The sequence below is a fragment of the Hipposideros armiger genome, unplaced genomic scaffold, assembly GCF_001890085.2.
Source record: "Hipposideros armiger isolate ML-2016 unplaced genomic scaffold, ASM189008v1 scaffold_7, whole genome shotgun sequence".
Classification (NCBI taxonomy): Eukaryota; Metazoa; Chordata; class Mammalia; order Chiroptera; family Hipposideridae; genus Hipposideros; species Hipposideros armiger.
Window position 1 is genome coordinate 5,273,408 of NW_017731357.1, and position 26,543 is coordinate 5,299,950.

Below are 26,543 nucleotides of genomic sequence, written 5' to 3' on the forward strand. Positions count from 1 at the left end.
TAGCTGTAGAGGGCAGTGTCACTGGCCCTCATGTGGGATCCGAACCGGGGCCCTGCTGCTCAGAGCTGGCACCCCAAGCCAACTCTTAACCAACGCGCCACTCAGCCGGCCCACTCTCCAATTATTTTTTAACATACATGAAAATTTCAGAATTTGCTCCTTTTAATTCTAATCTACAGGTTTTCTTTATTATTATGAAATATTCCAAACCCTTAGAAATATACCAAAGATAACATAACAAATACCCACGTGCTGCCACACAGGTTTAACAGACATTAACATTTTGCCATGTTTGCTTCAAACCTCTCCAGATATAACCATTAACTCCCAGTTGGTGTGCACATTGTGTATATTATCTTGCATGTTTTTTTATTTTTATTGCATTTCTGTAGATCCATAAAGAATATGGTACTGTTTTATGTGTTTTTGCATTTTACATAAATGATTTCATACACTTTTGCAATTTGTTTGTTTGTTGTTCAATGTTGTTTTTGAGAATTCTCCATGTTGATGCATGCTGGTGTAGTTTATTTCATTGAAATGCTGTGTAGTATCCCACTTTGTGAATAAGCCACAATTAATTTCTCTATTTCTTTACTGATGCATAATCACTTAGGCTGTTTCCAATTGTTTAGTATTAAGAACAGTAGTTCACTGAGTATCATTACATATGTTTTCTTGTTTACTTGTTTGAGTGGTCCTGTAAGATGTATACCTAGTAGTGGACTTTCTGGGTCACAGGGTGTGCACATCTTCAATTTCACTCCATCAAAGTGTGGTTCAAGGTGGCTGAGTCATTTATAAATCTGTTTTAAGTAAGGTGCAGTTTTAAATCCTGTTGCTAGGCTATTGAATTCTAAGCTCATCTGCTGTTTGATTTTACTGTGCAGTACTTAAATTCTTTCCATTTTATCTAGGCAGTGATAGATGGTGGGTGGTTTCATTTTTTAGTAGAAGTTTATTATCATTTCATCTGTTATAGAGGCTTAGGCATCAGTGAATTACAGTGGCAAACTTACAAGCTTTTTAAATGACAATCAACATATTTTCTGACATTTTAAGTAGGTTCTCAAATCATTTAGCTTACTTTTAAACACACTTTAAATTAGTATTAGGCACTTGATTTTGAGTAACTACTTTAGTGACTTGAGAAACTATGACATTTTCTTTAATTCTGTTCTTAAAGCCATAAATTTCACTTAACTTTATAATCTATGTCAAGAGTGTTAGCTTAACAGTATTATTTTGAAAATATTTTACATACAGAATTAAAATCTAGTGATGAACATAAGCTTTTCTTGTTCTTGAAATATTTTACAGTTAAGCAAGTGAAATGTCAGAAGTAGGAAAATAGCTTTGAGAAGACCTGAGCTTTGTAAATGCTACAGCTTTGTTTTGTAATTTTTAGTTCTCCAAGGAATTGAGAGGCTTTTTAATATGTTTATCTCAGATGCTTTAAGAAGTAGACTGAATTTTAGCTGCAACAGGTGCCTCGTGCAGGGAGTACCCTGGTTTAAATTCTGAGGTGCTTTCACTTCTGCTCGATTCCCCTTGAAATCGTCTAGAAAGAAGTTGGCACATTATTTTGCGGATATTACTAGACATCAGGAAATACATGACTGGATCTAAGCAGCTATTGAAAGATGAGAAAACCAGCATGATCTCATTGATTTTGTGAACGATTTCCTTCCAATAACAAGATGACACATTTAGCTGTAAAGAAATATAGACAAATCGGAAGGCATGATATGGAACAAAACATACAGTAAAAATGATAAGCACAATAAAGGAATTCCGGGCTGTCGTGGCATATTTACCAGAATTAGGAAATTTTGACCTCCTTTTAGAAATCCTCAATAGATTCTTGCCGATCTTAATATATGAAAGGATTATCAGTAGGAAAATTATCCAGAACATGACTACAAGAATTAAATTAAAAATTGCTTCTCCTTTTGCATTATGCTTATCTCTATAATGGAAACACATTGTGGAATTATGACCTCCCCTCTTAAGAGTTAAAATAATCATAGTTAAAAATCCAACAAGAGCAACTGTCCATACCGTACAGCAAACATAAATACTTTGTTTGGTTGTTATTGCCTTCCGTTGTTGAATAGACCGATTGATTTTTATGTAGCGATCCAAACTGATGAATCCAAGCAAAATAATGCTAATGTACATGTTCATATAAAATAGTGTTCCCACAACCTTGCAAAGAATCACACCTAGCGTCCACTTGTTTTGGTTAATGTGATACATAATTCGGAAAGGGAGGCAGAAGATAAGTAAGAGGTCTGCAATGGCTACATTAAGGAGGTAAATCTGAATGGAATTTCTTTTGCGGTGGATACCCAGAAATACATAGAGGGCAATTATGTTTCCAACCAGTCCCACGATGAAAATAACAGAGTAGAATGCTGTTAACACACTAGAGAGTAATTTTTCATCCATAGCACAGGCAGTAAAATTTGATGCTCCTGATACGTTGTGTGCTGATTGGATGCTGTGGTTAGTTATAAAGCGCACTCCCTGGGAGGAGTCGAGCCAGCTGCTGACTGAAGTAGTCGTCATTGTTGTGGTGTGACTTCTCATCGTCTTCGGTAGGGATCAAAAAGTGAAGGTGCCAAATGACATGTTCTTCATGTGTAGCTTTTATAAGGTCTTCAGATTTTTCCTACAACAGAATGCCAAACATTGAGTCATCTCTTATTTTAATAAGTCACTTGAACTCCAAGCATAAATAATAAATGATTTCTTTTCAAACACTGTGAGAAACTTTACTTTTATCCTACTTTGGACCATTTGAATATCTACACTATGTATGTAGCAGCATTATGGTATCACAAAACAAGCAGCAAATATAGTAGAATCTTATGGAATGTCCTGCTCTACCCTTTCCTTTGGCTGTGGTATATGTTCAAGGTTTGTTTTATTTACTGTATTAAATAACTGAACTATAAAATCATCTTCCTTTAGGCAGGTTGTTATGGGAATAGAGATGGAGGTGAAGAGAAATGACAGGTCATATTTTTCAAAGGTGAGCGTCCATTTCCCTAAAGCTAGTTACAGCCGTTAAGTGAGCTGGGCCCACTGCTGGCCCCTGTCCAGCTTCCTAACTTGACTCCTTCCTTCATATGTGGCATTCATTTATTTTGCCACATGTTGCCACATGGCATGTGACAGATAAACTGTAGCAGCCTCTCGTTCCATAGTAGGAATAGAGAAAAGGGTCCTACATTTCTTCCTTTTCAACCTAAGACCAAGTGGAGCATATCACAATCATCTGTTTACAGGGGCGTGCAATTAACATAACAGACCAAGAGAGCACAGCACCTGCCTCCTAGGCAGACTTGTAACCCTGCACAGGAGAGCAAAGTAGCCAGACAAACCCAAGTCAGGTGGCAGCGCTGCCAGTGAGTCCAGTCAGAAAGTCTTCTGACCTAGAAGCATAGCATAGAGTGATAATGTAGATGGGAAACAGATGTGCATCCAAGATTTTGAAAGTAACTAGCTGCAGCTGAAATAATGCCCTGAGTTAGGTAATTTGAGACTAGAACCTTATAAGAAGATAGTGTGTGGATTCCACTTGCTTGTGACAGCAGAGACTGTTAGCAGCGCTACTTGTTATTGGCCCTTTCCTGGGCATTGCCTGCTATGAAGAGCTCAGTCTGAGAGGTCATCATAAAGAGCTAGAAGACGTCAGGAGAGGATTCCGGGAGGCCTCATCACATTCCTTGCTTAGAGTGCCCTTTTTCTCTACAGCAGCCTCTTAGCAGGTATAGCAGAAAGACATTCAGAGCAAGGCTATCAAAATCAGACCTAACTAACTCTGTGACCTTGGGCAAACAATGTAATCTTTTCTAAACCTCAGTTTTCTTGTTTGTAGAAATGAAAAATGCATATGAAAAACTTAACCCTGGCATTTAAGCGCTCAATGAAAGTTAGCTTTTTAAAAAACACCTTTTGATTAACCTCATTTTAGTAAATACAGAGGGTGCCCAAAAAATGTATACACATTTTAAAAAAGGAAAAAACTGTATTAAAATTGTAATACAGTGAATGACGCTAGCATTCATTTGATTAATGCCATCTTTTGAGCGAACGTCATGCATATTGCTACGCAATTCAATTCAACTTCTAAAAGTATTGGGTTGTCGGAAAAGTCATGATGTATTTTTTTCTATGTTTTTCATTGCAAAAATGCGTCATGACTTTTCCGACAACCCAATAATAATACATAGATAACATCTCTTAAAATGTGTGTGCGTATTTTTGGCAGCTCCGGTATTTCATACCTGGCCAAGTACTACTTGGGAAACAAAGGTGAAACAAGATAGAGACCCTGCTCTCGGTAAACATTTTTGTAGGCATGTGTATTCAAACTCTGAATGCTGTAAAGTGGATTTGAATTACAGCAATTAATTTCCTCATTTGGCATTATACGCAAAGAGAAATATTTGGAAGAGCTTAGCCTTTCTTAACTCTACCTATAATTGGATCAAAATGAAACCATTTTGGTGGAGGGCAAAATTCAGGGTTTAAAATTTTGCAATAAGAGAGAATTGTTTACGGGGGAAAGGAACTGGTGAAGAGGAAGTTATGTAATTCTTAGTAAGAGCCTTTTCACAGAGCTCAGGGAAGTGGAGGGAGGGAGGCAGGAGGCCAGTCTATCTAGTCTGCCGTGTGCCTCAACTGCAGGAAGACAGATTTCATAAAGTGGATAGAAACTTTCAGGCATTTTTTTGTGTTATGAAATTCTAAATGGAAAGGGCACTCTGGGAAGAATGGCAGGCTGCCAGAAATGAAGCTGATAATGCAATCTGGATTATCAGGAAGGGGAAATGGGCACCTGTTGCGGGACTTTAGGGAGCTGGTGGAGAGGCTCAGGTAGAAACATCTCATAGCCACTGATGAAAGGGAGCTGAGGTGTGACAAGTGATGTGATTTTGAGAGCTTGGACGGCTGAAATGACTAAAAACTAAAGTTTTTTTCCTTCTCCCATGCTATATTTTAAACTCCGTTAGAGTTAGGAACGAAGTCTGTTTTGTTTGCCTCTGTGTACCAAGTGCTTAGCACAATAAATATTGTTGCATGAAAGAGACAATTTAGTAGAAAAGTATGCAATGTTCTTCATGTGGATATTAAAATCAGCTGTTCAAGTATAGGAAGGGCTTTAGCTGCATTAACAGAAATACAATTGCAATTGACTGCAGTTGCCATATCAGTAATGTGATGTGGCAGCAACAAAAACTAACCCCTTCTTTGGTTGGATTCATAGATATGGAATGTCTGAAATGAAGATTGTTACTGCTGATCTGGTTCTCTCCCAAGTTGATAGGGTTCTACCTGGAATCCAGTGTTTCATCCTCAGCGGCACACTTAGAAAAGGCCACAGAGCCAATGGGGAGAAAAGCCCAAATCCAGTCATAGGAGCGAGTTAAAGGAAATAGGCACCTTATCCTGGAGATGTGAATGCTTTACAAGGCTGGGAGAAAAGGATTTCACCTAGTGATAGTGTCTTCAAAAAGCAGAACAAGAACCAGTGAGTAGAAATGGCACAGACAGATGTTGCCTCCTTTTGAGGAAATGCTGTTTTAGAATGAAACAATCTATCTTGGGAGGCAATAAGGGTCTTACCACCAGAGATTGACAAGATTTTCACCAATTGGGTGCTGTGTAGAAGAGCTTCTCAGTGGTTCTCAATCCTGGCTGCATATTAGAATTCCCGTGAGGACGTTAAAGATACCAGTGCCTGGCTTCATCTCCACATCTGATTTAATAGGTCTGGAATGGACCCCAGACAATGGTTTCCTTTAAAAGCTCCTCAGGGGATTCTAATGTGCATTCAGATTGAATCCTGGAGCTAGACAGCTGAACCATTAACTAATATTTATTTAGCATTTACTGTGTACCAGGCAGTGTGTTAAGCATATTTATGTTATTTCATTTATATAATCCTTATAATACCGCATAAGGTAGGTATTACAAAAGAGGTCATTGAAAGATCAAGAGGGTATGATCTTTACCCATGACCACACAGCTCTTAACTGGCAGTACCCAAGTTGGGACTCAAATCTGTCTAGCTTTTAGAGCCTATGATCCTTTTCACCCAACCGTCTTCCTCCTAATCACATACGATCAGCATTTTCATTATTAATAACGAGTTCCATCAGCAGTGTTTTGACATGATTCCTTTAACATTATCCACATTAGCAATTTTAAGAGGAAATTATGCCATCTAGCTTCACTTTTGGAAAAGGCATTAATCTTTTTATTTGCTATGTCCATTATAGTAAGTAAATAAGTACAGTTTACAGAATCACAAGTCTTTAATCAGAATGTTCGGCACTTCCCCCAGAGCATATCTTTTCCAACTTACTTCTAGGCCTGATAGCCTTAATCAAGATGTTTCTAGAAAGCTGTTAGCACAAAACACATATCCTGAAACCATTTGCCTCACCTCTAATCTGCAAATAAAATAAGTAATAGTTGGACAAGATCGCCAATAAACCTTTCTGGTTTTGCTTTATTTTCAAGCTTAAAGAGAATAAAGCAAAAGCAATTCATTTGTTTAAATAGTAATTAGTAGCCATCATTTAAAACCATATATGAAATAGCTGGTGTCCAGTCATTTATTAACAAATTAACAGGTGAGATTCTGTTTTAAATTTAATGGCTGGTTTTTGCCTCCTTTACAATGTGTCAATCACTCACTGTTCTTCAGGCCATTTATTGATGTTTTAAAAACCACTTATTTGTTAAGAATGCCTGGTGAAGACAGGAAACAAACCACTGTGTTCATATAGTGGACTAATTTCCCAGTAGACATTACTTATGACTCATGTGCTCTACTGACGTAGTCACAATGGTTTCCTGCTAATAGATGGTAAATAGTTTCGAGTGTTGTTACTTGGCAATTCCTGAAGTTTGCAACCCTATGGTCATGTAGCAGTGGACCCACCAGCACCACCACCCTCCCTTTGCCAATGTTTTTCAACTGGTTCATGTAGGAACTTCATGAACCCAACAGATTCCACTGTGGCTTCCAATGCGCAAAGCTTTTTAAATGCAGTTTGGGTATGGTCGTGGAAACATCACATTGCTATGTTAAAATACATACCTATTTGGCAATGGTAGCAACCGTTCACTGTTTGTAGTCTGGCTTGATAATGACTGAATCATTCAGTCCATGCTTCAAAAACTGCATTAAATGCTGCATACAGAATGAAAATTGAAAGCATCTTACTTTGGAAATAATACAATTTGTAGTACATTAGGTTTTGTTATAAATGTAACTATGTCTAAAAAAACATTTTTTTAATTTTAGTTAGTTGAATTAACTAAAGAGTATTTTGCTTTTGCTTTTCTCCAATATTCACCTTATTTTCTTCTGAAACACAAAACTTAACATTCAATTGGTCTGGTAATTACTATAAAATAATAACAGTATAATAAAGAAAATACTATTGAAAATAGGGAGACAGCATAACTTAATAAAATTAATAAGTTACAGATCATTTATAATACATTAGAAATAAAATTTGTTGTATATGAAAATAACTTCTAATTGATTGAAGTGGATCTGCAAGTCTTTATGGCAGTATACAAAATATAATCAATGTGACAATATTGGTAGTATGAGCTTAAATACCTCCAGTATCCCAAAGTACTTCAAGTAACTAAGAAGACACAGCTACATTTTAAAAGTTAAGTCAAGGCAGACGAGTCATCATTCAACAGTTTACTCAAGGTTCTAAAACCAAGTGTCACCATGAAACAGGTTTCACTTTTAATATTCAGATAATCAAATTTTAACTAAAATAAAGGATCATTTATGTAGTTAACATCAAGGAATACTCACAGTTCAAGCTCTCTGAAGTAAAAGGAGCTGAACCCCAAGCTTCCCTAGACACAGAAACTTCTCTTGGTTTGTCAACTAGTTTCCTCCATCCGGTCGAGGTCCAATTGGTTGGGGTTTTCTTTTTTTATATTTGCGTGTGGTAATAGGGTGTTTTTTTTTCCCTTTTCTTTCTTTTTTCAATATGACAACCTGAGACTCCTTGTGAAAATATTTAAAAGCCTCATATCACTATGTAACAACTTTAAGCTCAATGAACACTTAACTTTAGGAAATTATATATATTTTTATAAATACTTTCACCTTGACAATTGTGGGAAGTTTTCTCTTATTTCTCAAAATAAGGAAGCTTTATAAATTCTAAGCAGAAATATGCATTTTCTGTTTTTCATAATAAATTATATGTAAATATTGCTATATGGACTTTTAAAACACAAGCACTGAATTCCTGTTCTTTTCTAGATTGGTTTTAGAAATTTAGTTATTCACATAAAATGCCATTCCTTTATTGACTGATACTAACATTAGTAACGAATTATTTTATTCTTTAATTTTTTAAAGCTTTATTTGATCTATATGATATTTTAGTCTATTTCCATGTATTCCTTTAAGACCTTGGATTTATTTTTTTTTTAATCTTGTAATTTTAGGACTAGATGAGACTTGTGATGGTATTCTCCCCATTTTATTACTGTGATAAATTCTCCCAATTAAAGTGAAATATCTCCTATATTTTAAAAACATAATGAAGGAATTCTGCAATTTTTGTTTTGGTCCTAATCCAATATTTAACCACTACCTGTCCATTTATGTAATTACTGGCCCTGCAATTTAATGTCATTTTCCCTTTTTTGGTTGTCATTTGAAATGAAGAAAAGTTAATTTGTATTTTCCCCATAGTTGTTGCCCAGCAACTTTGTTTGCACTAAATAATATTTAACTCATTGGGTTTTATCAAACTCTAATTATGTCTGAGTATATACACTTTTCTGAACATCATATTCTCCAGAGCTTTTAGTTTGTTATAAATATAATACATGGGACAGAATATTTTTAAATTGCTAGAATAAAATAATGTTGTAGCTCTTAGCTCCCCTCCTAGAACCTCTGAGAAGGAAGATGATCACTGTATTGGCCTGGTGTGATTGCTATATTAGTCTGGCAAGAAGTTTGTTTGTGTGTGTGTGTGTGTGTGTGTGTGTGTGTTGTAAAAAAAAGCACATAACATTAAATTTTACCATCTTAATAATTTATTTTTAAATGTACAGTTCAGTAGTGTTAAGTATAAATTGTTGTGCAACAGATCTCTAGAACTTTTTCATCTTGCAAAACCGAAACTCTGTACCCCCTAAGCCAGCAGTTCTCAACTTGTGGGTCACGACCCCTTTGGGGGCAAACAACCCTTTCACAGGGGTTGCCTAAGACCATCGGAAAACAAAAAGATATTTACATTATAATTCATAACAGTAGCAAAATTACAGTTATAGAGTAGCAACGAAAATAATTTTATGGTTGGGGGTCACCACAACATGAGGAACTGTATTAAGGGGTCGCGCGGCATTAGGAAGGTTAAGAACCGCTGCCCTAAGCACTAATTCCTCCTCCCTCTTTCGCCCATCCCTAGCAACCACCTTTCTACTTTGTATGATTTTGACTACTTTAGATGATTTTGAGTGGAATCATGTACTGTTTGTCCTTTTATGACTAGCTTATTTCTTTTAGCATAATATCACCAAGGTTCACCCATGCTTTTGCACGTGACAGGATTTTCTTCTTTTTTTAAAAAAAGCTCACATCCGCTGCCGGCCAGCCCCACTGCAGCCTACGCCTTCACCGGCGACTCACAGCAGCCCAGCTCCAGGTCGAGCTGTTGTTCACCATCTTAGCTGTAGAGGGTGCAGCATCACTGGCCCTCATGTGGGATGGGAACCGGGGTCCTGCTGCTCAGAGCTGGCGTCCCAAGCCAACTCCTAACCAAAGCGCCACTCAGCCAGCCCAGGATTTCCTTCTTTTAAGGCTGCATAATATTCCATTGTATGTCCACATTTTCTTTATCCATTCACCTGTGATGGACATTTGAGTTGCTTCCACCTCTTGGCTATTGTGAATAATTCTGCAATAAACATGGGTGTGCAGATATCTTTTCAAGATCCTGGCAGTATATTTTTTTTGATGGCTAAATAGGTGTTTATCTATTAGCCTTCTATTTCATACAATTAATATAAATATCTTCTTCTATGCTATGCTAGCTATTTTTCCACACCTAGGCCATCCCTTTTCAAAATATTGATTCTGTTTTTTCAAACTTCAGTGCTCTGGCCCTAATGTGACCAGATATGAGTATAATCTTTTTCTAGTTCTTTCTTTATATGAGCTTTTTTCTATTCATTCTGAACTTTCTACTTTCTGTCTATATTCTTACCTCATTCCTATATATCCTCTTCCTCTCACCCTTCCGCTTCCTCCTTTATTGGTATCTTAGCTTTTTATTTATATAAAGATAAAAGTAAAAGGGAAGAAATAAATGGATATGCTTGTTTGGTACCCTCTATTCCCGATATCATTATCCTCTCTTTATCTAAATCCCAACCCTGGTTAAATTCAGCTCGCCACCTACTTACTCCAGGCCTAAACCCTGCCAGCTCAAATGAGGACTGCTAGGTTCAAACACACAATCATGCTAATCAGTCTCACTACAAATTCATGACCACAAACTTCAAGTGGGCCCCTGAGCTGCCAGCAATCTTGCTTTATTTCCTTAGTCTCAAAGTATGGTTCCCAGATCAGTAGCATCAATATCACTCAAGACCTTGTTAGAAATGCAGATTCTTGACCTCATCCCAGACCTTATGAATCAGAAACTCTAGGGAATGGAGGCCAGCAAATCTGTGTGATTCTGATGCTAATGTTTGAGAACCACTGCCTTAATCAATTCATGTTCCTGTTCTTTGAAAATACTTTTTCACAAAGTCACTCTTCTCAAACTGCCAACAGCCCCGACCCCTTTCCTACTCCCACCTGATGATCACTTTTTATTTCAAAGTAAATGGAAAATAGAAGCGCTCAGAAGAGCACTTCCTCATCTTCCTATACAGACATCTGTCTGCCATCTACAGGTGCCCCAGTACACTGCCTTCTTCACTGTCACCAGGGCCAATCCCTCACCCCACTTGTGCATTACACCCCATCCCTTCTCTCTCCTGGGGTCATTTTTTCTTTGTACAGGATCTTTCCCATCAGCACACAAATGTCTCTCTTTAAAACAATGAAAGAACAACAAAACCTCCCTGAAAATCTCTAGGTATTTCTATGGCGTCATCTATCAGATATATTTTTATGTGAAAATTTTGAAAATTTATATGTATTTTCTTATTTTCAAAAAAACACCCAAAACAATGGAAGGATAAACCAAAAATAAATACAAATAGTTACTTATGAGGTGGGAGAGAGGTTGGGAATGGGGAGAGGAGACAAAAGCTAGACCTCTCTGAATGGTGTTTATGTACAGTTTTGACTTGGGAACTATGTGCATGTTTAATGTAATTAAAACACCAAATTAGGTAAAAAATCTAATTAAAACAAATTGACCTCACTGTGTAGCAAATTGAAAGTATAACCATGAGAATTCTTTTAAGTGACTTTAAAATACGGTGGGTTGTTTTCTTGTTTTGTTTTGGGGTTTTTTGTTTCTTTTTTTTACATAATTTTACACTTACAGAAAAGTTAAGTAGTACAAACAATTCCAGATAAACTTTCACTCAGATTCTTCATACATTAACTTTTTTCTTTGTTTTATTTTTCTCAATCTCTTACTCTTATCTATCTCTTTATCTACCTATCTATGTAATTCTAAAAATAAATTCTCTTAACAACCACAATAAAATTATCAAAATTAGGGAATATATATTGAAAGAATACTGTCATGTAATCTCTAGAACTTGCTCCAATTTCAATTGTTTTAATAATATCCTTTATAGCAAAAATAAAAAGAAGATCATGTATTGCATTTTAGCTGTACAATCTCTTTGGTCTCCTTCAATTCCTTTAATCTGAACAGTATTTGAAGAACATGGGCGGGTTACTTTCTTGTATGCCCCTCAGTTTGGGTTTGTCTGATGTTTCCTCATAATTAAATCCAGTTACATCCTTTGGCTGGAATACCACAGGAGTGTTGCTGAGCTCAGCTCAGTGAAGGAACCACGTGCTATCAGTCCCATTACTCGCAATAGTAACTTTGACAGTAGTGTCTGCCAGGTTTCTCCTCTGTAAAATTACTATTGTACCTTTTGTAATTAGTAACTATCCTGTGGTGAACTACTTTGATATTATATAAATATTTTGTCACTCTTCAAAATTTCACCCACTAGTTAGCACCCTTTGATGGTTCAAACCTGAATCAATTATGATGGTGATAATTGCCAAATGGTGATTTTCTAATGCCAGAATTTCTTATACATTTATAAATTAATTTTCTTAATTAAGAAAAGGAACTTAAAGGAAAGCTTTTTCTCTCCCCCTCTTTATTTACTTATTTATATCAGCATAGACTCATGAATTCTTTATTCAACAGTAAAACAGTATTTTAACTAGGAATCCCTGTTAGGTTATATCCTAAGGACAAAAAAAAAACACAAAGAAATCTTAAACAGCATACCGTGGTTTTGTTGCTGGTAATATAAGCATTGTTATTTTTAAACTGTTATACACACACTAAAGGGTAAGGCAAATGAGTAATTTTGTTAATGTCATCGGGTACCAACATCACTTGACAAAAAACAAAGAAGTAAAAACCTTATAATTGAGCAGGAAGAAGCATCAGTATGAATCGGTGGTTTATTTTTCTTCTCCTAAGAAATATATATATTTTTTAGCTCCGTCCACTGAAAAGTCAAAGCAGTGATAATCCAGTAGTAATAATATACTTAATACTACCCATATCATGGATTTCTATACCTTTAACTACTAACAGAAATGGGGCTGACTGGAGAAATGGCTGGTTCCAGGTCTGGGCAAGAAATAAAAAAGATAAGCCTCAAACATTTTCTTGTGTCTGAAAGCAAGGAAGTGATCAGACCCCTAGAATCTTTTATTTTTTAAGAAACTTTATTGAGGAACAGTGTGCTTTTCCAGGACCCATCAGCTCCAAGCCAAGTAGTTGTCTTCAATCTAACTGTGGAGGGTGCAGCTCACTGGCCCATGTGGGAATCGAACTGGCAACCCTGTTGTTCAGAGCACGCACTCTAACCAACTGAGCCACCTGTCCACCCCAGACTCTTCATGAGAGTCTGACTTAAAAGGGCTCCCACTGGACAAAAATATAACAATTTGAGCATCAAAATGAATAATGGCTGCAATTGATCAAAACATATCAAATATATAAAAACCTATAAATTCATAATAAATAAAGAACACTTCATTGTTGACCTTTGGAGGTTGCCTAAAAACCAGCTTATTCTGGAAATAGTTCATAGCAGCTTTATTCATAATATCCATAAACTAGAAACATCCCAAATGTCCATCAGTAGAATGAACAAACTACCGGTAGTATATTCATACAATAGAATACTTACTCAGCAATAAAAAGAAGTGAACTACTGATCACAACAAAATAGATGAATCTCAGAAACATGCTGAAAAAGAGAAGCCTTATGTAAGAGAGTATATACTGTATGTCTTTGTGTATATGAAGTTCTATCAGATAAAACAAACTTATGGTGAAAAATATCAGAATAATGGTTTGTACAGGGGCCATGGCAGCAGAGATTGAATGGGAAGGGGATGAGGGAGATTTCTGGGATGAAGATAACATCTCGATAGGGATTTGGGTTGTCAAAACTCTCTAATGGTACTCTTGAGATTTGTGCATTTCACAGTATATAAATTTTACCTTAAATATAATTTTAAACAAATGTTAAACTAATGATATGTGTGCTGAAGTGTAGTGGAAAGAAGAATTAAATGGTTGGATAGAGAGATGAATAGATATTTGATAAAGCAAATGTAGCATAATGTTAATTGTAGAATCTGTGTGGTGAATATATGTCTGTTTATTGTACAATTCTTTCATGTTTCTCTGTGTTTGATAGTTTTCATAACAAACTGTTGGGGAGAACCTCCATTTTGAAATCCGTAATTATGGAGCTAGGCATCAGTGGCTGCTAATATAGATACACCACATATGAAGTATTATTGCAAAAAACCTAAAATTGAATGTGAATCTAATCAAGTTTCTAGATATAATGACCAATTTACAGGAAATACAGGAAATTGAGGAACATATTAAGTGAAGCAATGTAGGTACCATTTGCCAAGTCCAGATCATAGGAGACTCCACAGGGGAAATTACCTAGTATCCTAACAAATCGATGACATGAATATTTTTAGAGAAGGTATGAGGAGGATATGTTATAGAGTAGAAACTAAGTGGTATAATCACCAAATACAATGTATGGACCTTAAGTACCATTTTGAACTAACCACCTGTAAAAAGACAATTTTGAGACAGTCAAGGAACATTGAATATAGTTTTATATTAGATGATATTAAAGAATTGTTAATTTTATTGGATGTGATATTGGATTTTTTTTAAATCGTCTGTTAGAAATACTGAACAATTAACAGGTGAAATGATATGACTTGTTTTAAAATACTTTAGCAAAACAATAATAAATGGAGATAGATGAAGCAAGAATGGCAGTAACTGTTAAAGCTGAGTGATAGGTACATGGAGGTTTATTAAGCTGTTGTCTCCAGTTGTAAATATTAAAAAGTTTTTAGGGCCGGCCGAGTGGCGCGATGGTTAAAAGCTGGCTTGGGACGCCAGAGGGCCCCGGTTCGGATCCCACATGAGGGCCAGTGACGCTGCCCTCCACAGCTAAGATGCTGAACAACAGCTCGACCTGGAGCTGGGCTGCCCTGAGTCGCCGGCGACAGCATAGGCTGCAGCCCCTGTGGCAGTGGATTGCCATGGGCTACCGTATGTAGCCAGCAACCAGCGTGAGCGGCCAGCAGCTGCCATGAGGGGCCGTCCAGAAGCCGGCGACTGATCTGCCTCACCCGGGAAGAGCGCAATGATGGTGCCAACTTGGGCCAGTGAAGCAACGTCCTCCACAGTTAGACTGAAGAACAAAAAAAAGGGCAGCAACTTATCTGTTCCCCTTTCCCCCGATTCCCCAGCACTGTTCCCATCCCCCAATTCCCCAATTTTAAAAAAAAATCTTTAAAAAAATTTTTTTTAAAGAAACTTCCTTGTCTTTACATTCTGTTCTTGTTACATCCCATTTCTCTATTCCTAGTATAGTAAAGTTTTGAAAGATATCTGAATTTACTATCTCCATATCATCTTTCCCATTCTCTATCTCTGTCATGGAAAACGCTGCTATAAATATTCATGGTTCTTGTGTGAATGTAACTTTTTATTTCTCTGGGATAAATACACAAATTTGCAGTTGCTGGGTTGTATGATAGTTGCATGTTTAGTTTTTTTAAAAACTACCAAACTGTTATCCAGAGTGGCTTATTTTCTTACTAGCAATATATCAGTGATCCAGTTGTCACATTCTCACCAGCATTTGGTGGTGTCATTTTTTAAAAATAAATCAATTAATTTTTTTTTAAAAAAGGTAAAAAAAATAATAAAACATGTTCATTCTCTTGAACTTAGTCCAATGGGATTTTTTTTGTCTCTATTATACCACTAAAACCCCTTTTATCAAGGTTACCAGTGACATCGAAATTGCCAAATCTAATGGTCAGTCTCGGTTATCTTAAATGACCTCTCAGTAGCATTTCAGGACAACAAATTCTTCTGATTTTCCTCCTGTTTCACTGTCTAGGCATTCTGTTTCCTTTGCTAGATTGTTCTCATTTTCCTAACCTCAAATATTGTCGAGCACCAGGTCTCAATCTTTCGACCTCTTCTCTTCTCTACCAGTAGCACTCCCTAAGCAATTTAATTCATTACCTTAGCTGTAAATGCTATCTGTATGTGGTTAATCCCAAATTTATACCTCTAATCCCAGCCTTCCCTCTCCCGTTTTATAAACTCCCACTCTCAATTTGTGTGAAACCAAATTCTTGCTCCCTCGAACAAACGCCTCCCCCTGTGTTTCCAATTTCAGTAAATAGCATCTTCATTTTCACTTGGTTGCCCAGAACAAAAACCTAGTTGTCATCCTTGACTTAGCTTTTTCTCACACCCCATATCCTGCAGCATTCCTGTCAGCTTTACCTTCAGAACATTTTGACAGGAAGTATAAAATATATTTTTCCTTAAACAAATGTAGACTGTCACTCAAAGGAAGAGAATATTGCTTGAAAGACAGAAAATATATCTGTCTTTCTTGAAAATACATACTTCCTGAGTAATTATTTTTTAATTTATTTCTTTAATTATAGTTGACATACAATGTTATATTATTTTCAGGGGTACAACATAGTAATTAGTATCCTGAGTAATTCTTAACATCATACCCTAATCTTAGATGCAAATAATACTTGAAAAATATTGGATAGAACAGGTAAGTGTTTGGAGAAATCAGCCAGAAGTAAAAATAGACAAATAATTCAAGCATCCAAAATAATTCCAGAAATTTTTAATGTATTACTATATTGTCATGTTACTTGGTTTTGTGTAAATTGTTTATCTTCAGTTAATCCTTATCTTTAGTTTATTTTTTATTTGTTTGTCTCTTTTTCTTTTCAGCCCCACTGTGTTCTCCTCGCCTCAAAAGAAAACTCGGCACCTGTTAAACTTGGGGGCTTCGGGGTAGCTATTCAGTTAGGGGAGTCTGGACTTGTAGCTGGAGGTAAGAACACTTTTAAAAAATAACCTTCAAAACCTGGTCACTTTCAGGCTGGTGTAAAACTTTCAAACTTAATGTTAGTCTATTTTCAGTGTTTCATACCCCATCCCAACCAGCCCTACCCCACCCCCCAAATGTGCCATCATATAGTTTTTAATTTAATAACTCTCTAGTCATAGCTAGAATTTTAGTCCCTTAAGAATAGACTGTCTTTTTACTCTATATCCCCAGAACTTAACAGAGAAGAGAGCCTACATACAGAGATTAAAACAGTGTTGGAAGAAGATGGCATTTGAGGCAAAGTGACTTTTAAAGTGGAACTGACCAAACAAAGTCAAAGCTAAAATGTGTGGATTAACCACTTTCAGGTTTACATCTATGGCTAATTTTTAATTTCATACTGCTTTCCTCTTTCCATTTGTCAAAGAACCCTGCTCAAGCCATAATTTTGTGTGTATGGGAAAAGCAAGCAGATGTGAATGCAGACTGATTTTATTATTAGCCAAAGCAGACCATAATAGAAAATTCCGATGCCAGAAAGCAAAGAAGAAAAGTTACAACAAACTTTCTTCACCAATGTAGAGTACAGAGGTGGATGCTAATTACAGATTCAAGTATTTGGTTTTCTGTTTATTGCTTTCAATAGATTCCAACTCAGAATGCTGTCCTGTTTTTAGCTCTGTTCCTGAGTTTTGCAAAGTATTTAGCTCTCCATTCTATAAACTATCAGCCTTGTCGTCACTGCCTTCTGTTTTCTCTCTCCACATACTGCCAGCCTTCACAAAGAGGAAAAATACGAAAAATGTCAACAGAAACTTTTTAAACTTGTCATCTTTCAAGAATGCTTGTATTAAATTCAAATACCTGACAAATGATAACTATCAAAGTAATAATCTGTTCCACAGGTTATTTCATTTAATTTCATTCACTATTATTAAAATATCAAAGCAGCGTTAACACAGACCATCTTCTGCAAAATGAGCCATGAGTCATAGTTGTATTCTTTAAATCGTTATTTCACCACATTGCCCTCTAAAATTAAATTAGATTTAAATTTTCTTCTAGTTTTGCATTTTATTCCAGCTAATCACTTCCAATAATCTGAGAAACTACAAGTTGCATATACCTTCAAAAACTGATTTTTTTTTTCCTAATTCAAAACTTTTCATCTGTGATTAGAAGAATGACCAAAGGGTCAGGTAATAAAGCATAGTGTAATCATAGAATGATTGAATCTCAGGATTCAAAGGGGTCTTAACTTCTCCAGTCTTGTAACTAATGATTGAATTCTCTCATAAAATTCCCAGCAAAAGCCTTAGCTCTAGTTTAATTCCTCAGATGGCAAAGAATTCACTATGTCTCAGGACAGTCCATTCCATTTTTGGAAAGCTCCTTAAGTATTGAAACATTCATCCTTGCATTGAATAGAAATCTATCTTCCTATGACTTCCACCCAGTGGTCCTAATTTTCACTTTTAGAGCCACACTGAACAGTTGTAATCCTTCCACATGAGAACCATTCAGATGTTTGAAGACAGCTGTCATTTTCCTCGAAGTGTTGTCTGAGTTAACTTGCCTAGGTTAAATTAGCCATTCCTCATATAAACTGGGTCAGACTCTCCTCACTATGCACAAAGTATGGAACCAGGACTGAACACAATTACAGATACAGTCCAGCACACAGGAGCTTTGGGCTCTCACTTCTTTTGCTGTGGGTCTTAAATTTTTATCAGGGTCCCTGAGTTGAATTAGTTTTTTGGACACCACACCATACTGCTGGTTCATATTAATCTTGAAATCAACTACAAATCCAAAGTTGTTGTTTTTAAAAAATTGTTGCTGTTAAACTGACACTCAAATATGGTATTTGTACAGATCACCCCTATGTTAAGACTACACAATTATAACAAATAAATTCTGATGATTACATCGCCAAGGTTGATGGGATAAAATGAAGTGAAACTAATTCCTTTTATTTGTTATACAAGGTGTAATCAAACAATACAGTGAATGTTTAAATAAAAAAATTAATACAATGTTTTTTATTTACAGTAAATTTATTTATAGTAAAAGATACATTGCCATTAATCCCCCTCAAAATACTCCCTCTTGCTTTAAACACACTTATCCCATTGTTCTTGCCACTTTCAGAAGCAGCTCTGGAAGTCCTTTCGTGAGTGTCTTTAATTGCGCTGTCGTGACTGCCTCGATGTCCTGAATCAATTCAAAAGGTTTACCTTTCATGGTCATTTTGACTTTGGGTAATAGCCAGAAGTCGTACGGTGCCAGATCTGGTGAATAAGGTGGATGAGGACACACCATCATGTTTTCATTTTACAGAAATTGCCGTATACCAGAAGCGATGTGTGACACGGAGCATTGTCAAGATGGAGGATGATTTATGGCACACTTCAAAACATACCTTGTCTCAACCGTAGCTCACACCCGACTGACTGCACCGAACAAGTTCAAACTTGTCACACACTGTTACTAAGGTTCGACGCGCCGCTTTCCATGTTGAAGATCCCTGCCTTTCCATTGGATGGCACTCGGCAGCAACATTTGCCATAGTTTTTTATCACACCCGAAAGGCTTCGTGTCACACATCACTTCTGACTCCATGTCACACATTGCTTCTGGTACAGCAATTTCTGTCTAATAAAAACATTGCAGTGTGTCCTCACCCACCTTATTCACCGGACCTGGCACCATGCGACTTCTGGCTCTTCCCAAAGTCAAAATGACCATGAAAGGTAAACCTTTTGAATTGATTCAGGACATCAAGGCAGTCACGACAGCATGTAAAGAGACACTCATGAAAGAGGACTTCCAGAACTGCTTCAGAAAGTGGCAAGAACGATGGGATAAGTGTGTTCGAAACGAGGGGGAGTATTTTGAGGGGGATTAATGGCAATGTGTCTTTTATTGTTATAATTTTTTTAAATTTAAACACTCACCGTATTTTTTAATCACATCTCATATACTGGCCATATATAATGACTTTGTTTCTCTTAATCTGGATCTGCATCCTATTAGTATTCAGAAAGGCATGGCTTCATATTTTATTGTGCATCTTGTTTCAAGGGGAAAACAGATTCATTAGGTTCACCTGGACATTTTCTACATGTTAATCTTATTTTCCAAAAGTCCATGAACCTTCCTCCTTAATTGCATATTTTTAAAGGTGATTTTGAGCTAACAGTGTGTGAGTTATGCAAAATTTATTTTTCTCAGTACTTCTAGAATTAAAATACTTTTTGATGATTGAAATCTTATCGTTTCTTAACCTTTCCTTACAGTCTTGAAATAATTACTTCAAGCATTACAATGTCTTTAAAAATATATGTGTAGTTAAGAGATAAATGATTTCCCATTAAAAGCTTTCCTGTTGTTTAAGGTACTTTTGAAAATTTTGCTAATATTTATCAGCTAATCTGCTAACATTTAACAGAAAGCTATTTTGCTGTCCATTGGAATCTTTGGTCATTCAGCCCTCCAAACAGAAAGGAATTCCCTCCTTTATATGTTCCATATAGTAAAGACCATTTACATATATTTACACTTCCCCTATCTGAAGCTCAGCTATTTGGAAAACTCACTTATCCAGAAGATAACTAGGAACCTAGAAAATCATTATAATAGCAGCATATTCTTTCCTCCCTTTAAAACCCACTGATTGTCCTCTCAAGTGAGCATATGAAGACACTCTCCCTGAGGCTGACATGCTCCCTTTTTTCAAAAAGATTTGTGGATTTGTGTTCCTTTATACCTTGCACCTGCTATTTCCCCTGTTTGGAATGCCTTTTGTCACTTTATCTATCTAGTTAACTCTTACTGTTCTTGAAGCCTGAGTTAACAGTCATCTCATCTTAAAAGCACACTGAACATCACCATCTCAAGTTAGGTAACCTACTCCTTCTCTCCCATATTACCATACCTATCTGAGTTCTATACCTCCATGTGTCATTTGATGTAGGGATTTGTAGTCATATCAAAGACTAGGCTTTTTGAGTGTCCAGGGGGACCATGGCTAATCCCTCGGTATGTCCACAGCACCTATCACAGTTTCTAGGACCTATCAGGCACTTCAGAAATTGTTATTAAATGAAATAGTCTGGTTGCTAATTCGTTTCCGGTTAATAGCAGATTTTATGCAACAAATTATGAGGCTGAAGTTAGCATAGTGAGAGAAGCGAAATGAAAGCCTAACAAAAAATATGTTGATCAGATACCAAAACTGGGAAAGCACAGCAGCCTTCTAATAGTAAAGAAATGAACCCTTGCATGCCTCTGAAGTTCCTGAGAGTGTTTCCTGTTCTATAGCGTAGTTCTTTCATTGATATCCACAATGATAATTCTGAGTCATCAAGAAAAGGTTAAATTATGTGCAGCATCTTGTGTAAAAGAAGTCAGGAAATTGCAGGAAGGTAGCCATCCAAAAGTGTTAACGTAAAAAGGCTTGGGTGCATAAAGATTCAAGTCCTACATTAGTGACTATGTAGCTATTCAGAACAATTCCCTCCCTGAGGTTCTAGGTAATAAGGTCTTATTATATTATCAGAAAACATATCCTTTAGGTATCTAAATGTCTATCTGATGCATGTCACATACAGTGACATTTAATTTGGTTTGGTAATTGACTTCCTGTTCTTAGAATTTTGTGGTCAAAGTCATGAAAATCAAGTGACTACAAAGAAGGAAAAGTTTTAAGAGATCGCAAACAAGAAGTTTGGGGAGATCAGTGTAGGTTAATTTTTGTCCTTTTACATTCCATCCATCTGCACAAAATTAAAAAAAATCATTCCTATATATTCTTTCTACCATGGACTTTCCATCTATCATCAATGAGCAAATTCTTGAACCAAAAGACGTGCCTCTTCCTCAAGGATAAACACTAATTCTCCACATCCACATCAGGGTAGTCTTGAATCCAGATAAATGGACAGAACCTCCTCAGGATGGCTGGGGCCAGCCATGGTGGCTCTGACTAATCCCAAAGTGAGGCCCCCGTTTTCAGTTCCTTGGCCCTTTCTTGCGTGGGAAGTAGTAGGAGGTAAGTTGCGTTTCAAAGCATCATGCACACTGTCAGCAGGTACCATGATCTCCTGTCCTGCTCTTCCCTGTTCGTGCCAGCCCCTGGCCATCAGAAAAAGGTGACTCTCCAACATCCCCACCCTGTCCAGGCTGCTGATGGAGTAGGAGGCTTAGGTCTCAGCGCTTCATCTTCTTTATGCTGAGGAAGCAAAAGGGGGCAAGACAGAAATAAAAATATTTCCTTCTAACCAGCAGAGTTTCCACTGATCTACTGTACATTTTAAATGAAAATATTTTTACTCTCTGAATCCTGAACTTAATCTCTTTTATTATGAGGGAGGCAGTGGAATCAATGCTCTGTAGCAAGGGAACATCCCCAGTACACAAACTGAGAGCTGCTTTATCTGTCTCCATCCCAACCGAGTCTGACAATCACTAATAGGACTTTATGATACAGTCTCTCTAGCTGAATTAGATCTCTAAGGTCTTTTTTAACTCTGGACCACAGTTCTGAGCTCTAGATAAAGTATTATGCAATCTTCAAAGTAAAAAATGATCTTGGGGTCAGTATGATGAGAGAGAAAGAGAGGGGGGGGGAAGGAGGGGGCTGGGCCTGTGTACAACTGAAAGAGCTGCCAAGTCTAGTAGGCAGTGCCCCCTCCCACAATAATTGCCCTACAGGGTACAAGCCTTTCATTCTACAATAGAAGAAGAGACTCCTTTTGGGATACGGAAAGATAGTCACTAGCATGCAAACAACTGCTATCAGATTCCTTCCTGAAAGCTGGTTTTGTTAGGGAAAAGAAAGAAAACTGTTTAAAGAAGATGGGGATCAAAAAGGATTAAATGGGGGGAGCTTCGTGACTTTTCTTTATGTCATGCATTTGCGCTCATTCTCTTCAAATGTTAACATTAGGAGGAAGCTTTTAAAATTCTATTATAAAAAAATAATAATTAAAAAATAAAAATCCTGTTATAACAAAATATTACTAACCATTGTTAATTGCTGTAGTCAACTCCTAAAATCAACTGAACAGAACTTCAGATTCAAATTCATATTCCAAATAAAAGTTCTCAGCATTAGGTTCAGTTTGAGAATTTCCATTTAGCAGTCAGAAGTAATCTTTTTCTCCACAGATTTCTTTCTCATTCCTCCCTAACCCATCCCCTCCCTCGCCTGCCCAGGGTGGACCCTCCCAGTTCTTTCCTGGGCAGCTGCAGACTTTGCCTACTGACACTTCCACCTGCCTCTGCTCTATATTTTTAGTGATTTTTAAACATGTGAAAATTAGAAAATTTAAACAACTTCTTCATGAAGGTAAATAATTACTGTGTACCCTGCTGAATTCAGTAAGTACCAGTTTTAGAATCCAAAGTACCTATCCTGGGCTCTATTTTCAAGAGATGATTAGATAAATAATTTATTTCTTTCTGTGAACTTGATTTTATGGAAGAGGGGAGAGGTGGTGAGAGAATATTTATAATGTTAAACTTTTTGTGCAGACTGTTACTGTTCTATTATTTTCTGTTTTCAAATAGGGGGGAAAGCCCATTTTATGTAAACATTTTTTCCTGGATGTTGTTATTGTTTTAAATGTAGGACGTGTCGGAACACCTCATTTTATGGCCCCAGAAGTTGTCAAAAGAGAGCCTTATGGAAAACCTGTAGATGTCTGGGGTTGTGGCGTGATTCTTTTTATCCTGCTCAGTGGTTGTTTGCCTTTTTATGGAACCAAGGAAAGATTGTTTGAAGGCATTATTAAAGGAAAATATAAGGTAATGTATTATGAATGTTTTACTTTTTCCCCTGAAATTCAATTATTCTGAAAAATGTGCTTTGGTGTAACTATCTGTCTTTGGACTGCTTAATGATTGTCACGTAGTTACCAAGTCAGAGAAGTTCTTTGCTCATATCATTGATCTGCTAGCCTCAGTAGGTAACATAAGCCTCAAGTAAATTTGAGTCTATCAGCTGAATTGTCATCGAGGTGAAAGAGAGGTAGTGGCTTTAAAACAACCGTTGCCTTGCCCCTCCCTTCTCCTTTCCTCTCTACCGCAGCTGAAGTCTGCCCTGTGTTTCCAACTCTGTGTTCAGGCTAGAAAACAGGGACCCTAGTCCTCTTTGATACAGTGTGAAAACCAGAGACCAGATGGATGTGCCCCTTTCCCCCACGTACAAGTCAACAGTTTAATAAGAGTCTTGGGCCCTCAGAGTCACAAACTATGCTACAAATCAAATATATTGTACCACAAATGCATTCTTGCAAAACTGCTCATTTAGCTAGGTGAAAGAACGTGTTTGGTTCATGCCCTACTGATTTCAAGTAAAATTCTAGTTCAGGGAAAGAATTTGAAATGGTACTTGGAATTTATTGTGATAGAATTTAACCTTTTATTTTACCTGAGTAAGATGTTTGTGACAGACAGACCTGAGCCCAGATTTTTAAATATTCATTAATGGGGCCGGCCAAGTGGCTCAGTTGGTTAAGAGTTAGCTTAAGAGCACAAGCTCTGAGCAACAGGGACACCAGTTTGATTCCCACGTGGGCCAGTGAGCTGCGCCCGAGCAGAGCTGCCGCTGAGCTGCCAACAGATGGCAGGATGGCTCAGCTGGTGAGAGCACATGTTCCTAACAACAAGACTGTCTGTTCGATGGTGGGCTATGCCCGCCAGCAACTAAGACTGAACTCGGCACCTTGAGCTGAGCTGCCACCTGGATGGCTCAGTGCATAGAACATGCACTCTTAATAACAAGGCTGCTGGTTCCACTCCCGCATGGGATGGCGGCTATGCCCACTTGCAACTAAGATTGTAACACAGCACCTTCACCTTAGAGGCCGTGAGCTGTTGATGGGCAGTCAGATGGCGACTGGTGCCCTCCACAACTAAGATTGAAGAACAACAACTTGGCTGGTCCCCCTCCCCAATTCCCTAACACTGTTCCCCTCTCCCAATTTTCCAATTAAAAAATAAAAGTATCCATTAGCTGTCTGGTGACCAAACCCATTTATTCAGGCTAAGGCAGAAAATGAATTTGACCTTTTTTTGTGTAATTTGAGGAAAGGGCTTCATTTTTAAAGCTTTTTGCTTAATTTGTAAAGCTCAAATAGAAATTTCATCCAGGTAATTTTAGGAATTCTCTATCTTTATTTTATATTTAGTGTCTATCAGCCTTTATTTGTTTTGCTTTATCACACATTATTGAATATTATGTAGTCATCCAGAACAGCTGAAAATTTTACCCTTTACATTCCAGGATAAGCTGAAATTCCAGTATCACAACTGCAGCCCATAATATAATTTAGAACCATCTTGGTGTGACTTAAACATTCATGTTTTTCTTTGGCTAATGTGAATTGGAAATTACATGTACTGTTCACAGACTTCTGATTAGCAAATTATTCATTTCATTATTCAAAAAGTAAAAAGTCATTACTGGCATTGTGAATAGCTATACTAAAAGGACCTAAGGAATTCTTGGAAATCAATAAGCTTAAAGTTGGTGTCACTACCATGGCTCTTCTTAGACTTTTTTGCCCTATACCACCACATATCGCTGACGGAACGGGGTGCTGTATATGGGAAGTATGGGGGATTGTGTCTGGATATCAGATCAGGGCAGCTTATGTTGGGGAAGTTCTTTTTCCTCCCATTATTGCTAAAACCTGTACTTTCTACTCAACGGAATCACTGTTTCGTTTTCAGCCATGCCTGGCAACATAAAACCAAGCATACTGGTTTATAGAACACTAGACTCCAAAACTATGAAGCCCCTAAAGTTTTCTTTTGAATTCCTCAGTAATGTTACAATTTTATATGGGACTCAGAAAAAAAGTAAAGAAAAACAGAAGGAAAAGAAAAGAAAGGGTAAGGTAGTTTGAGTTGCAGCCTTATTCTTCTAAGCTAAAACTGAAACTTATGGAGGTAAAAAAGTGAGACTGGTTTATACTTTTTTTTTTTGGCCTGTGCACCATCGGCTTATAAAGGTATACAGGTTGTCTTTTAGTTTATTTAGATTAAAATATATGCCAAAACTCTGTTAACAGACAAACACATTTTATGTATAGGTTTTTCTGCTTCTGTTAGAGTCAGTTGGCCACTGGGGAATAAAATCAATCTTTGCAAGGTAACTCAGTGTCTCAGGAAACTGCTTGTAAGTAATCATCCCGCTCCAATCCCAGGAAATATGAGTGACTATCAGGAATGCACACCGTGGCTTTCTGGTTGAATTTTGCCAAGTGAAATCACAGATACTAACATATGAAAATAAACACAATTAGTAATGCATCAGCATAATAATAATAATAGCAATAAGGATGGTTAACTCATACATAGCACTTACTTTGTGCCAGGAACTGTTCTAAGCACTTATTAACTCATTTCATCCTCACAGTGATTTATGACGTAGGTACCGTATAATAAAATCTCGCACCTGCCTTTTTGAGTTATAAGCATTTGCTAATAATAGAATTCTTCTTTTGTGTTTGTTCAGTTGCTAACTTCCTTGTTTCTAAGACAATGTGCTTCATTCCAACAGCGTCTGGTATTGGAATTTGTCTATATTTAAAGCATTGGGTAGTTATTTTTTTCTTTGTAAGAAACTTGGACTGTTCACACATGTCCAAAAATTGAATTGTTTTTAAATTCCCTATTCTTAGATTCTTAGTATTATAGTAAATTAGATGGATGGTGGCAGCTGTATCATAATTTCTGTACCTGGAGGTTTGAAGCTTTGAGGTTAATAACTTATTTACTTTTTTACTTTGCTAACCTCACCTCTTGTTTATAGTCATGGCTCTTCTTACAAAAGCCCCAGGTTTTCAGCAGCTCAGTTTGAAGTATAGATC

At 36.9% G+C, this 26,543-nt stretch overlaps 2 protein-coding genes across 16 annotated transcripts in view; one reads left to right on the plus strand and one right to left on the minus strand.

The window, feature by feature from the left end:
- Positions 1-26,543, plus strand: part of CASK (calcium/calmodulin dependent serine protein kinase) — a 415,968-nt gene that overhangs the window by 268,160 nt on the left and 121,265 nt on the right. For all 14 annotated transcript variants that reach the window (XM_019649798.1, XM_019649806.1, XM_019649845.1 and 11 more), the window contains 2 exons: positions 16,563-16,665; positions 23,297-23,472. In XM_019649798.1, coding sequence (XP_019505343.1) covers positions 16,563-16,665; positions 23,297-23,472 — 279 coding nt within the window. The remainder of the gene's footprint in view (positions 1-16,562; positions 16,666-23,296; positions 23,473-26,543) is intronic.
- Positions 939-7,951, minus strand: GPR34 (G protein-coupled receptor 34). 2 transcript variants are annotated; one of them, XM_019649917.1, is made up of 3 exons: positions 7,862-7,951; positions 7,121-7,213; positions 939-2,674 (listed from the first exon to the last, which is right to left on the minus strand). In XM_019649917.1, the coding sequence occupies exon 3, from the start codon at positions 2,590-2,592 to the stop codon at positions 1,456-1,458; it is 1,137 nt and encodes a 378-aa protein (XP_019505462.1). In that variant the 5' UTR covers positions 2,593-2,674; positions 7,121-7,213; positions 7,862-7,951; the 3' UTR covers positions 939-1,455. The 2 variants fall into 2 exon arrangements, with proteins under 2 accessions (XP_019505462.1, XP_019505470.1); XM_019649925.1 differs by lacking the exon at positions 7,862-7,951 and adding an exon at positions 7,652-7,715.